The 13,532-nt window shown below is 39.2% G+C and overlaps 1 protein-coding gene across 2 annotated transcripts in view; it reads right to left on the bottom strand.

The window, feature by feature from the left end:
- LOC143893114 (casein kinase 1-like protein 2) overlaps positions 1–11,872 on the bottom strand; it is a 28,394-nt gene extending 16,522 nt beyond the window's left edge. For both annotated transcript variants that reach the window (XR_013255722.1, XM_077398081.1), the window contains exons 1-6: positions 11,495–11,872; positions 11,334–11,374; positions 8,254–8,323; positions 7,967–8,115; positions 7,792–7,887; positions 7,620–7,690 (exon numbers count right to left, since the gene is read on the bottom strand). Coding sequence is in view for 1 of the 2 variants with exons in the window: in XM_077398081.1 (XP_077254196.1) it covers positions 7,620–7,690; positions 7,792–7,887; positions 7,967–8,115; positions 8,254–8,323; positions 11,334–11,374; positions 11,495–11,570 (503 nt within the window). In the remaining variant the exon portion in view is untranslated. The remainder of the gene's footprint in view (positions 1–7,619; positions 7,691–7,791; positions 7,888–7,966; positions 8,116–8,253; positions 8,324–11,333; positions 11,375–11,494) is intronic.
- Between the last annotated feature and the right edge of the window lie 1,660 nt (positions 11,873–13,532).

Raw genomic sequence — 13,532 nt, 5'->3', positions numbered from 1 at the left:
CCAGGTACTTTTATTTCGAAATATAATGAATTAATGCTTAAAATGGCTCCACAGGTTGATGCTTTGCAGGTGCCGGGGCAAGATCCATCTATCAATAAGTGTCATCCGAGAGACCCTTTCTCTGAGTTTCCAGACCCATTTTGTTGTAGCACCTCAGTTACTAGACTACCGGATCAGACAATGAAGGCAGAGAGCATGAATAATGTCGAGATGGTTTTCAATTCAGTAAGGGAGTCAAACTGAGAGGAAGAGAAGGGGTTGATGTTAGCAATCTCAGAGGTTGAGGATGTTGTTCCGATAGGGTGGCAATGTCCAGAGGCGGATGCTATCAATGCTTTTGTAAATCATGCAATGGAGACAAGTAAGGGATTGGGGCTAACATTTAAGAAGGCGGTTTAGAGAAGCAGAGGAAAGGGAACTGAAGTTGAGATACTCATCGGACCCCAACTCAGTGGAAGTGTCGAGGAAGATGATAAGGGAGCTAGTTAGACTCAAGTCTGAAATTAACTATGATTTGTGGACACGGACACGGGTGTCGCGTATCGACACGGACACGGAGTGTCGGACACGGCAATTCCCTAAATCTAGACACGGGGACACGGCTAGAAACGGGAATTCAACTTCTATATACAATAAAAGTCAGAGGGAAATATATTAACTTTCATTGTCTACAAGGAAAATATTTCGGCTACTGATATTGGTACTACCATGTTTTAATAAATGCACAAGCTCAGCTTGTCTTTTCCTGTTTAATTAGATTTTGGGAGCTTTTTGGGAACTGTGATAATCTTTTGACAGCTTTAAAATTATAAATGACAAGCTGAGTTTCTGCTATTATCAAAACATGGTAGTGCCAGCATCAGTAGCTTATATTTTTCTCTAAAAAGACTCTGCACTCTATATTTCTGTATAAAAGACTATTTGTAGTAGAAAAATCGAAAAATATTAAAAAAGGGAAGAAGAAAATTATGCGTACTGACGTGTACAGACATGCATTGTTTCTTTGTGTACTGACATGTATTTAAAGTGAAGAGACATGTAACATCATCATACTTCTAACATTTACGGATGACTGTGCAGACTTTTTTACTGTAACATCATCGTATATTCATTTAAAAAACGCTCCAACATACTGCAACTAATATAAAACTAAAAAAGACATAAAAATTAATAAAGTTACTGAGTACTACTGTTGCAACTCATGTAAAAAGTGAAAAAAAAAAAAATATGACAGGGTCTTTTCATATAAAAAGTGGAATAATGACTGGAACAGTCAAAAAGGTGAGAAATGACTGCAACAGTGAAAAGGTGTTCTCTCTAAAGTATCCTACAATGCAAATACAAATTAAAAACTCTGTAAAAAATCGTAAAAGCTGTTCTCTTTATTTTTTTATGCTGAGATTGGTAGGTGTCGAAACCCGTGTCGACATATGTCCACACACGTGTCCGTGTCAACATGTGTCCACACGGGTCAACGCTAGATACCAGGAGCGTCCACGAATCATAGGAAATTAACTTTTGAGGGGGTAGGTCAGGGAAGTTCTAAGGCGATGCCGAGCGGTGGATGCTGTAGACGCACTCCAAAGGGGAAGTATAAATCTATAACCCAAGGATCATGAAGATACTCTCTTGGAATATAAATGGGTTGGGGTTCCTCAATAAGAAAGCCCAAGTCAAGGAAGTAGTTCGCAATCATACTCCAGAGTCCAGATGTTATGTGTCTTCAAGAAATAAAGTGGTATTCCATTAATAGGGCAGCTGTTAAAGGGCTGGGGATTCGAGGAAGTTGGTAGTTTTTATCATTGGATGCAGTGGGTGCTCCGGGAGGAATACTTATTGTTTGGGATGCCGGAAAATGGGATCTTTGTGACTCTTGGTGTGGTAGATACTCTCTTTCCATTGTTATAAAGAATCTAAGTGATAACACTCATTGGACCTTCTCCGGCGTGTATGGCCCAGTGTTAAGGGAGGAAAGAAGCCTTTATGGTCGGAATTGTAGGAAGTCAGTGAAAGATGGTCCTTCCCATGGTGTATTGGAGGTGACTTCAATGAAATCAGATTTGTAGAGGAAAGGGTGGGCTGCAACCATTACAGTCAAGACATGGAAGCCTTTGGAGATTTCATTGCGGCAAAGGAATTTATTGATATTCCTCTTTTGGGTGCTCAGTTCACATGGGCTAGAAATGAAAGTCGGAGTAGGCTTGATAGATTCCTATTTTGCCCAAGATGGTTGGAGAGGTTCCAGGGAGTGTGTCAAATGGCTCTCCTCCACTCTGTCTTGGATCATTGCCCTATTCTATTGGACCCAAGAATAGAATCGGGGGGACCCTATTCCCTTCATATTTAATTTAGCTTGGTTAGAGCATCCTAAAATGGATGAAAAGCTAGGAACTTGGTAGGTGGAACACAAGGTGAATGGCCCAGCAGATACACTGATTGGCAGTAAACTCCGGTATGTCAAGAAAAAAACTGAGGGGGTGGTAGATGGAGGGGGAAAAGGAATCAAAGGAAGGAAGGATTGGTTGTTAGCTCGCATAAGATAAATTGTTGATAAAGAAGAAGTAGGGGAAGCCAGCACATAAGAGGTTGAGGAAGTGGGGAAATTGAAGGAAAAACATAATCGGTTTGTACTGCAGGTGGAGATATCATGGAGACAAAAATCCAGAGTAAAATAGTTGAAAGAGAGAGATAAAAATACGGCCTACTTCCATGCCATGGCCAATGCGAGGAGAAGAAGAAATCGTATAGAAGCCTAACAGGTCAGGGAGGAGATTGAAGGAAAAACATAATCGGTTTGTACTGCAGGCGGAGATATCATGGAGACAAAAATCCAGAGTGAAATAGTTGAAAGAGTGAGATAAAAATACGGCCTACTTCCATGCCATGGCCAATGTGAGGAGAAGAAGAAATCGTATAGAAGCCTTACGGGTCGGGGAGGAGATTGTTGACAGCAAGGAGAGAATATCTAAAGAAATTTTAGACTATTATAAAAGTTTATATATTCAGATGGTTTTTGCATTGCTTTCTTTCAAGAGTGTTGAGGATATGTGAAAGACAATATAGAGCATTTTTATTTTTATTTTGAGGAGTTTCACCAGGGGCTTATGTTAGACAAGGCGACAGGAGCCACCTTTATCACCCTGGTGCCGAAAGGTAGGGGGGAGAAAGATGACCGACTCCAAGTCGATTAGTCTGGTTGGGTGCCTATATAAAGTGCTAGCCAAGGTATTAGCTGAAAGAATAAAGGTGTTGCCGAAGATTGTCTCTCCAAATCAGTATGCTTTTATCCATTAGAGAGATTATGGACTGCTCTCTCATCACGAATGAAACAATTGATTTTTACTCTAAGATAGGGAAGCAAAGTATTGTCTGCAAGTTAGATATGGAAAAAGCTTATGATAGTATGGAATGGGAATGTTTAGATTATTTGGTGGAAGGAATGGGTTTTGGCCTCAAATGGAGATCGAGGATTAGAAATTGTATATCGTCGGCTTGGTTCTCTGTGTTAATTAATGAGACGCCAAAAGGGTTCTTTAAATCTTCCAGAGGGTTGAGACAAGGAGACCCCCTATCCCCCTTCCTGTTTGTCTTGATAGCGGAAGCTTTGAGTAGGCTAATAATCAAAAGAAAAGAAGAAGGAATGATTGGGGGATTTGTTCTAGGGGAAGGGTAGTTAGAGGTATCCCACTTGCAATTTGCGAATGATACTCTTTTATTTAGCTCTCCGGATACCCTCAAAGCTGTGTTGCATGGATTCTTTGCCCTCCTATGCCGAATCTGTGTCAACACATCTCCGCACCCAAATCGGACTTGGATTCGCGTGGGACACACCCGATTTTTGTCGTAGTTGTGTCCCGCACGAATCCTCTTTTTTCAGGCGAATCCGACTCATTGTTGTCTCTTTTAAAATGCGAATCTTAAGTGTGTTTTCTTCTTAACTTTATTTATATGAAAGCACAAGCCATACTCTTTTAATAAAAACCCTAGCGCCTCGACCCCTTGCTCCTCCTTCTTTGACTCTCTTCATAAAAACTCTAATGCCTCGACCGTCCACCCTCAAATTTTTCATGAATACATACATACATACATATATATATATATATATATATATATATATATATATATATATACACACACACATAGAGAGAGAGAGAGAGAAAACGGTTCCTACACATATGTGTAGAGAGTTCTCTACACACTAGCTTAAAATACAATGGGGGCCCACATTGTTTGGGTGATCCAAGCCATCCATTTTAAAGGCCCTCACATAGATAGGGTGTCTACAAAAAATCAGATCCATAGGATCATCCCAACCCTACGATTTGTAGAGGTAAAATGGATGTCTTTAAACCTTCACAAATTAGTCCATTTTTTGCCTCCACAGTTCGAATGGTTAGGATGATCCAATGGATTTGATTTTTTGTGGACACCCTATCTATGTGAGGGCCTTAAAAATGAATGGTTTGGATCACCCAAATAATGTGGCCCACACTCTATTTTAAGCTAGTGTGTAGATAACTTATCTACACATGTGTAGGAACCGTTTTCTCATATATATATTATTTTAATTTTAAATTTTTATTTTATTTGGATATTACCGAATCTGAATCCTACTTTTTGGGGTTTGCCGAATCCGACACCTCGAATTCGTGTCGGATTCCGATACAAGATTCCGAATCCATGCAACACAGCCTCAAAGTGGCGAATCTAAAAGTAATTTTAAGATGTTATGAATTGATCACGGGACAAAGGACAAATTTTCACAAATCAAGAGTGTTTGGTATCAATCTTTCATCTGAAACAACATGTGGCTTAGCTGGAGTTATAGGATGCATGGTGGATACCCTACCTTCTTCATACTTGGGTTTACCTCTTGGAGTTGGCAAACCAAAGAAAGAGAGTTGGGAACCGATAGTTGATAAAGTTGAAAAGAGGCTTGAGACCTGGAAAAGGAACTTGGTGTCCAGAGGGGATAGACTGACTCTCATTAAGGTGGTCTTGACCAATATCCCTACATATCAGCTTTTGGTTTTCAAATGCCCCATGAGCATTATTCTGAGACTAGAAAAGATTAAGAGGTACTTCCTTCGGGGAGGGGCCAATGATAAGATAGGCATTCCTTTGGTTCGTTGGGAAGAAGTATGTAAGCCAATGAAGGTGGGTGGTTTAGGGATACGAAGAATAAAGGAAACGAACCAAGCACTCCTAGGCAAATGGTTATGTAGATTCGGAGAAGAGGGGGTCTCAATTGTGGACCAAAGTTATTGATATGAAGTATGAATCCTGTCAAGGCCATTGGGAAACAGAGGACAAGTTTAGGAAGCCTCTGATAAAACTATTTGGAGGGACGTGATGTGTTTAAAAGCGAAGTTTCAGGAAGGGGTTAGATTCAGAGTGTAGTGTATGCCAGAGACAGAGTAAGATTTTGGTGGGATAAATGGTGTACTGATATTCCGCTGAAGGAGTTTTCCCCGCAGTTGTTCGCTATAACATCAAGTAAGGAAGTAAGGGTAAAAGATTGTTTCTCACGAACAGAAAATGGGATAGTGTGGGATCCACCCTTCCGTAGAAACTTTTTTGACAAGGAAGTGGAATTGGTGAGAACATTGCTGCAAACATTGGAAAGGTGCTATATCAAGTTAGATGGGAAGATAAAAGAATTTGGGTCTGGAACTCAGATGAGTATTTTTCGGTTGAATCATTCTATCATCAGCTTCTACCTTGCCCCGTTTCCTCCAAAGTAGCAAAAGGGTGGGACATTCAAGCGCCACCCAGGGTCTGCCCATTTGGATGGGCTGCACTCCTCAAGAGAATCCAAACCATTGACTTCCTGAGATATAAGAATATGTAGTTTATTGATTATTGTGCTCTCTGCATTGACTCGGGAGAGTCTGTGGATCACCTACTCGTTCAGTGTAAAGTCGCCTCAGAGATATGGGGTAGATTGTTCAATAGATTCAAGATTGCTTGGTACTTCCTGAAAAATTCTTGGAACTATTCGAAATTTGGGTGATGGCACCATAGAAGAGTAAACGGAAGATTTCGTGGCAAATATCCTGTTTAGCTACTATTTGGGTACTATTGAAAGAAAGAAATGCTAGGATTTTCAAGGGCCATTCTAAGGGAGCAAGGTTCATTTTCAATAAAGTATTGCTTTAACGATATCTTGGGTGAAAACATTACCATGCTTTAGATTCGTCTCGGCCTATGACCTATAGCATGGTTGTAGGGAGATTTGGAGGGGGGAATAGAAATGATCCCAAAGTAATAGAGGCTTGGGTCCCACCGGTTCAAGGAATGCTAAAACGGAACTTTGATGGTTCTAGTATGGGAAATCTTGGGCCAGCCAGCATTGGAGGACTGTTGAGGAACGAAGCGGGGGTGGTGATTTGGGCCTTTAGAGGACCCATCGGAGTCGCACACGCAAACGAGGCGGAAGTTCGCGCAATCCATCAGGGCATCAGGATGCTCAATAATGTGGACAAGAATAAGGTGGTAGGGGTAAGGGATTCCCTCAACGTTCTCAGATGGCAATGGCAGCAATCACATTCAAGCATGTTAGGCGATCTGCCAATGACGAAGCGGATAGTCTAGCAAGAGCCAGGGTGCACAAAAAAAGCCTTGAACTGTTCGATTTTTTCCTCCTTAGTTCTTTTTGTATGTTTTTGTCGTTTCTTTCTCATTGTACATCTTTCCGGGGTCCTTCTCGGTCCCTGTTTTTTAATGAATCTATTTGCCATTAAAAAAAAGATTATTTAGTGGTAAACTGCAAGGAGGGAGTTTACAGGGATAAGAGATCAGAGACATTAGTCATTATGACGGTGAGGATATTCGTAGAAAATGGTTGGCAATTGCTATGAAGATAAAAATCCTCCAAAGGTGGAAGTGTCCTGCAGTCTTAACTTAAACTTTGATGGAAACGTGCCAACCAATCTAGAAGAGGCTATAAAGATGAATGGAGAGGTCACATTAGTGTATTCAGGTTTATTAAGAATGAGGGATGGAGTGAGGTGGAAGCCTTAGCTCCTCTATTACAGAGTTAAGGCTTTCTATCCATTTCGTGTGGCCGAATGAAAGGGTGATTATTAACGTAGCTACATGAGCACCAAATAGGGATAAATAAATACGGATGTCAGCTAACAGCATCAAGGACATACTAGATATTTGTGGCGACATGCAATAGCAATCCATCATGCAAAGCAAAAAATAGGGAGATACGCAATGGTATTCAGTTGCCTTCACCTTGATGTATAGTGGTTAATGTATGCATCCTTAACGTGTATCATGACATAGGTTAAAGCATGGTTGTGTATCATGTCTTGAGCATTTCCTTCTTTTTATATAGTTTGCTACTAATAAAAAAACAAGGAAAAAAGAGGGTGCAATAATCTCTTTATGACAGGAAAAAACCAAAGTGTGGGTGTGTATCATGTCTTGTGCATTTCCTTCTTTTCATAAAGTTTGTTACTAATAAAAAAATAAGAAAAAAAGAGGGTGCATTAATCTCTTTATGACAGGTAAAAATCAACCCCTTCATATTTACCGAAAGATTAAAAAAACAAGCTGTCATTAGGAAAGCAATAATCCATTCAAAAAAATTAATAAATCAAGATACTTACCGATAAGGAATGTGTTGGTGGGTTGAAGTATCTCTATACTTCTTAGCCAGACCGAAGTCAATAACGTATACCTACATGCAGAATCCAATAGAACAGGATACATCAGTCCGAATATCTAAGATTGGGAGAAAATGCTAGAAAGAAGAAACAAAGCATCAACTATGCACCAAACCTGATTTGCACGCCTCCCTAAGCCCATGAGAAAGTTATCTGGCTTGATATCTCGATGTAGAAAAGATTTGGCATGAACAAATTCTACTCGGTTGATCTGATAAAAAAATCATGATTTACTTGCTAGAAAATGACAAAATGGTAGACCACTAAGCAGATAATATATGAGAACTTACCATCTGATCCGCAAGCATGAGTACAGACTTCAAAGACAGTTTCCTACTACAGAAATTGAAAAGATCTTCCAGACTCGGACCCAATAAATCCATTACAAGAACATTATAGTCACCTTCAACACCAAACCATCTCACATTTGGGATTCCAGCTGAGAAAGTTTGAAAATGCAGAAAAATAAAATAAATCAACAAACGAGCATCACATCCTGCAACAGATCATTTTATTGAAGCAAAGGATAAAACCATAGATCAATTAACAATCAGAAGAAATAAATTTTTTTCATTACTTCCACCCTGTAGGATCCTGTACAGTTTCGATTCATACAACAATTGGGGATGCTTTGTCTTGACATTTTCCTGAGGAAAAAAACACAACCCATCAGAATTTAGGGCAAAACAAATGCTCGGTGAGTATCAGATTTGAAGAAAGAGTCCTGTGCCCAGGGTTTGACTGCATCGGAAAGCAAGTTAATCAACAGCAGAGTTTATATTTTTATTTTTTAAAGAGGCCGTTTAGAACATTAACAGTAAAATTACCATTAAAAGTAAATTAAATTTTTTATCCTCCATATCAACTCAACTCAACTCAACTCAACTCAACAAAGCCTTTGTCCCAAACTAGTTGGGGTCGGCTAAATGATTCCTTTAGAAAAAATTCATGAAGAATGTGAAAGGAATCTATCCGGCTCTAATCTTGGCTCTAGTTGGGTTCTTTTACGTGGATAATTTTCTCCCATTCTATCATATCCAAGGTCATGTTCTTTGTTATGTTCCTAGCTATCAAGTCTTTCCTCACTATTTCTACCCAAGTTGTTTTCGGTCTGCCCCTACCTCTTTTTACTCCAAAAATTTGGCACGAGTCGCCTCTTCTCACCGGAGCATCCAAAGGCCTATGTTGGATATGTCCAAACCATCTTAAGCGGTGCTCTCTCATCTTATCCTCAATTGGTGCCACCCACACCTTTTTACAAATGTCTTCATTTTTAATTCTATCTAAACTTGTGTGGCCGCACATCCATCTAAGCATTCACATATCCGCTACGCTCATCTTATGCACATGCTGCTTCTTGGTGGCCCAGCATTCTGAGTCGTACAGCATGGCTAGCATCACAATTGTCTTATAAAACTTTCCCTTCAACTTGGTAGGGATTTTACGGTCGCACAAAACTCCTGAGGCAAGCTTCCACTTCAACCAACCTGATCTTATCCTATGGTTATGAAGAATTGAACCAATATAGCAAAAGATATCGCTCTTAAGTACCTCTTATCCAGTCATATTTACTACATCGTCATCCCGCCTCCTTACCCTTCTTCCTCTTTCTTCACTACCTTCCGGCCACCAACCATAGTGGCCCTTTTCCCTCATCAACGTCAACATTGCCACAACCTGATAACCAGCGAGAACCCCATCACCAGGGTTTCTATCACCAATAGAAGGGTCTCCCAACAATTGTTGAACCACGACACTCCCCTCCTTGCTCCAATTTTGCCTCAACACAGCCCACTGCCCTCCTATTGTCACGACTACTTCCACTCTCGACAATCACCAGCATTGCCCCATCCACTACAGCATTAAAAGCTCATCTTTATGTCAGAAGGCACTCATTCTATAGCTGGAAAACAGACATTCCAGTGGCCCAGAAAACCCCATAACCATGATTTTCTGGCAAAAACACATCAGAGAGCATGCAGTAGGAAAAGAAAACTATAGAAAGGAGCAAGGATGAAGAGAGCAAGAATATTTTCTTTGAAGTTGAATGTCGATGGTCACTACCTTGGCAAACCCGGAAAAGCTGGTATTGGAAGCGTTTTTAGGGATAGTAGGGGGACTTCTTCATTCCTTTCTAGACCCTATCGGTTTTGCAAATTCGTCAAAGGTGGAGGTTCAAGCTCTCCATCCGAGCATCAGTACTTCTATTGATCAAATGGAAAGGACTTTGGTTGTGGAATGGAATTCATCAGGTCTCTCTGGCCAAGGGTTGAAGCAGTGGGTCGTGGAGGTAAGCTCTTATTAAGGTATAGAGATGGTATTAGAGATATGTCTAGGGGACAGGACATCACCTTTTCTCATAGAGACACTAATTAGTTAGCCAACCAAGTGCTTCTAATGAAACCTTAATATCTAGGGGAAGACACTGTCATGGTTTTATCTAGGAGAAGATCATCATCATGTTCACTACTTGGCATAGTTTTTTGAATGATTTACAACTTTGGGATATGTGAATATAAAATTTTCACATAAATAAAAATAACTTCACTCTTAAAGGGTAAAAATATAATCTGTCCCCATAAATATGGAGAAAATGGATCCCTTTTAAACACTCATGGTATAAATTTTTCACATAAATAAAAATAACTTCACTCTTAAAGGGTAAAAATATAATTTGTTCCGCATAAATATGAAGAAAATGGATCCTTTTTAAACACTCTTCGCATACAGTATATATTCTTACTACTTATGAACGTGGATATCTTATATCAATAAAAATAATAACTTCCTAGGCAAGCCACCCAGGATCACCGAGAAAAATTGAGAACTACGACAGTCACATGAAGAAAGGTGCAACAAGGTAAGGCAATAGATAACTGTACCAAAATAACAAGTTCCAATAGTCTAATGCTCTCTAAACCTTCTAGGACAAGAAGCAAAGATGCTGAGACATTATTTAAAAACAATCAAAGTGGGATAATATTTTGAAGATACACCAAGCAACAAGAAATCAGAGCTTCTGATGCAGTCCTTTACCAGATTTAGATTCTTCAAAAGCATCAGAATTTCAATTTATTCCACGTGGTTCCACAAGAAAGAACATTCCACCACATCATCCCCCTTGACACTTTATTGAAAATTACTTCTCCTCACAAGTCGCAACAATTGTTTTGCTTATGATCACATTCATACGCCTTATGATCACATTCATATCCATTGTAAAGTGTTCAATTCATTAAATGGTGTTTTGCATCAATTAAGAATTCCCCAAAAATATGCGTCTCCTTACATGTAATCCATACATTTAAAAAAACCTATAACACCATGGAGGGAAACTAATAGCCTGAACAAGAGAAAAAATTTCTCAAATATGAGCCTTATAATCACATTCATATCCATCGAAAGTGTTCAATTCTTTAAATGGTGTTTCTACCCCAATTAAGAATTCCCCAAATATATGCGTCTATATATGTGTAATACATCATTAAAAAAACCGATATTAAAAAAACCTATATCATTTAACACCATGGGAAAAAAACTAATAACCCATGAAACGTCTTGAGCAAGAGAAAAAATTTCCCAAATATAATACCTTTAACAGATCAAAATTCAGATGTTCTTAAAAAACAAACAAGGTAATAAAAAAAAAAAACTTACAAGCTTGATAGCAACCTCCTCATTCGTCTGAATATTAGTACCTGAAAAGAAGTAAAACACAAACAATTACAACCCTAAATCCCCAAAAATCAAAAACACCATAAAGAAAATCAGAACGAGAATAATAAATGAGAAAGATGAAAGAAGAAAAAACAACAAACCTAAATAGATTTCACCAAACGACCCGCTCCCGATCTTGCGACCGAGACGGAATTTGTTCCCGACTCGAGGCTCCATCAGTAAATTCAAAAACCAGAGATAAAAAAAAACCTAAATCCTTGATCAGAATTCAAGGCCTCGCCTTAAAGAAAGATGAAGAGAAAAAGATGAGGAATCAGAGAATAAAAGAATAAAAAAGAGAGAAAACACGAAACCCTAAAGAGATTAGAGATCTAGGGTTAGGGTTAGGTATTTTGGGGAGATTCTATCTAATTGGGGAATTTGAAGAGGAAAGGGGAAAGGTCATGATATCGTCTCTCTCTCTCTCTCATCACGCTACTTTGATCCAATCGTAGAGGACTTTCTTCTATTGCCGGACAACGTATATAGGTTTTTTTTTTTGGGTGATGGTAAATTCGCCCCCATTTTACACGTCAAAAAGCGTTAAAGTCCTGCCACAATTTACCTTACCAGGGGAGCGAGTCATCCTAAAGGGGGTGTAAATTTATCACTTTTACTTACTTTGGCCTTTTTCTTTCCTTTTTCTCGTTTTCTTTCCTTTTTCGAATCTCTCTGAAAAATGAGAAGAAGTAGGCACACACGAAGAACACACCAAAACATTAATGGGCTGGGCTGGGCTGGGCTGGGCTGGGCTGGGCTTGTGTCGTATGGGCCCGGGCCAGGAAAATGAGGACTATATGTTCGGGGAGCCTGGATTTTATTTCTCATTCTCATTCTTTGGGATGCATTTTAGGAGGACCTCACTTAATGGTACACGTTTGTTTCAAGCGTTTTACGGCGTGTTAGGTGACCATTATAATTCTCAAAAGAGAAAAGAGTTCCTAAACATAGTGGGCCCACATTGTTTGGATTATCCAGAGCATTCATTTGATGGGCCCTCACATAGAAAGGGTGTGCCCAAAAAACCAGCTCTATAGGATCATCCTAACCCTTCAAACTGTGGAGATAAAAAATTGACAGATTCATGAAGGTTTATACCCGTCCATTTTAACCTCCACAAATAGAGGGGTTGGAATGATCCTATGGAGCTGATTTTTAGAGCACACCCTATGTATATGAAGGCCATCAAATGAATGGTTTGCATCATCCAAACAATGTGGGCCCCCACTGTATTTTAAGCCGATGGAGTAGATAGCTTATCTACTCTATGGAGTAGGAATTCTTCTCTTATAAAAGTAGTTTCTAGCTATTTTTAAGATGCGGGAATGAGGTGAGCAAAACAAATTGGGAAAATCATGTTCTTATAACCGCAAAGCCCGTTCGGATAAGTGATCTACAAAGTTGGCTTGACATAAATTTTCTTGTTGTTCATTTTCTGTCAAATGTCTTCCTTAAGATGGTCTCTCAACTCTGCCTTTCACGGAAAAAAAATTCTTCATGGCATTATTGTGTTACTCTCCGTGAAGGTAGGGTTGCAACAAAATTCCATAGTGTAAAGATATCAAGATTTAAAATTCTCAAGGATATTTCTAAATGGAAAGTGATCTTGATAAACTGATTGTTTCCTTAAGACAATATTCGCCCCCACCAATTGAAGAGTTGATGTGCATCGGGTATATGCAAATTTACCTTTAAGATACAATGAAGCCAAGTCGCATAACTACTGGTGCCTGTTTACATAATGCATAAATGAAACACAGACCTGAGACACTTGTTGATTTGGCAAGTGTGAGATACTAATTACTATTTTTGTAGAATAATAGATAATTGGAGAGAAAACTTCAAAAATAAAAATAAGTGTACGATAAACTTTAGAAATCACTAGAGTATGGTAGCTATAATGGAATTTTAAATTCTATTAGGGCCCATTTGGATACCTCATGAATTTCTATTTTGATTTGGATTTGAGTTTTGGATACAAAATACATTAATCATCTTCATGATCATGTTTTAAGAGAGAGAGAGAGAGAGAGAGAGAGAGATGTCTCGCTGCTGCAGGAGCAACGTCGAGGAGCAGTGACGGTGAAGGAATTTGCCACAAATATTGATTTCCAAATAATGCCTCGCAGAACAGATTTG

The sequence above is a fragment of the Tasmannia lanceolata genome, unplaced genomic scaffold, assembly GCF_043159265.1.
Source record: "Tasmannia lanceolata isolate RefF3 unplaced genomic scaffold, GAP_Taslan_0.1 ptg000015l, whole genome shotgun sequence".
NCBI lineage: Eukaryota > Viridiplantae > Streptophyta > Magnoliopsida > Canellales > Winteraceae > Tasmannia > Tasmannia lanceolata.
This window is presented reverse-complemented; position numbering and strand designations above follow the sequence as displayed.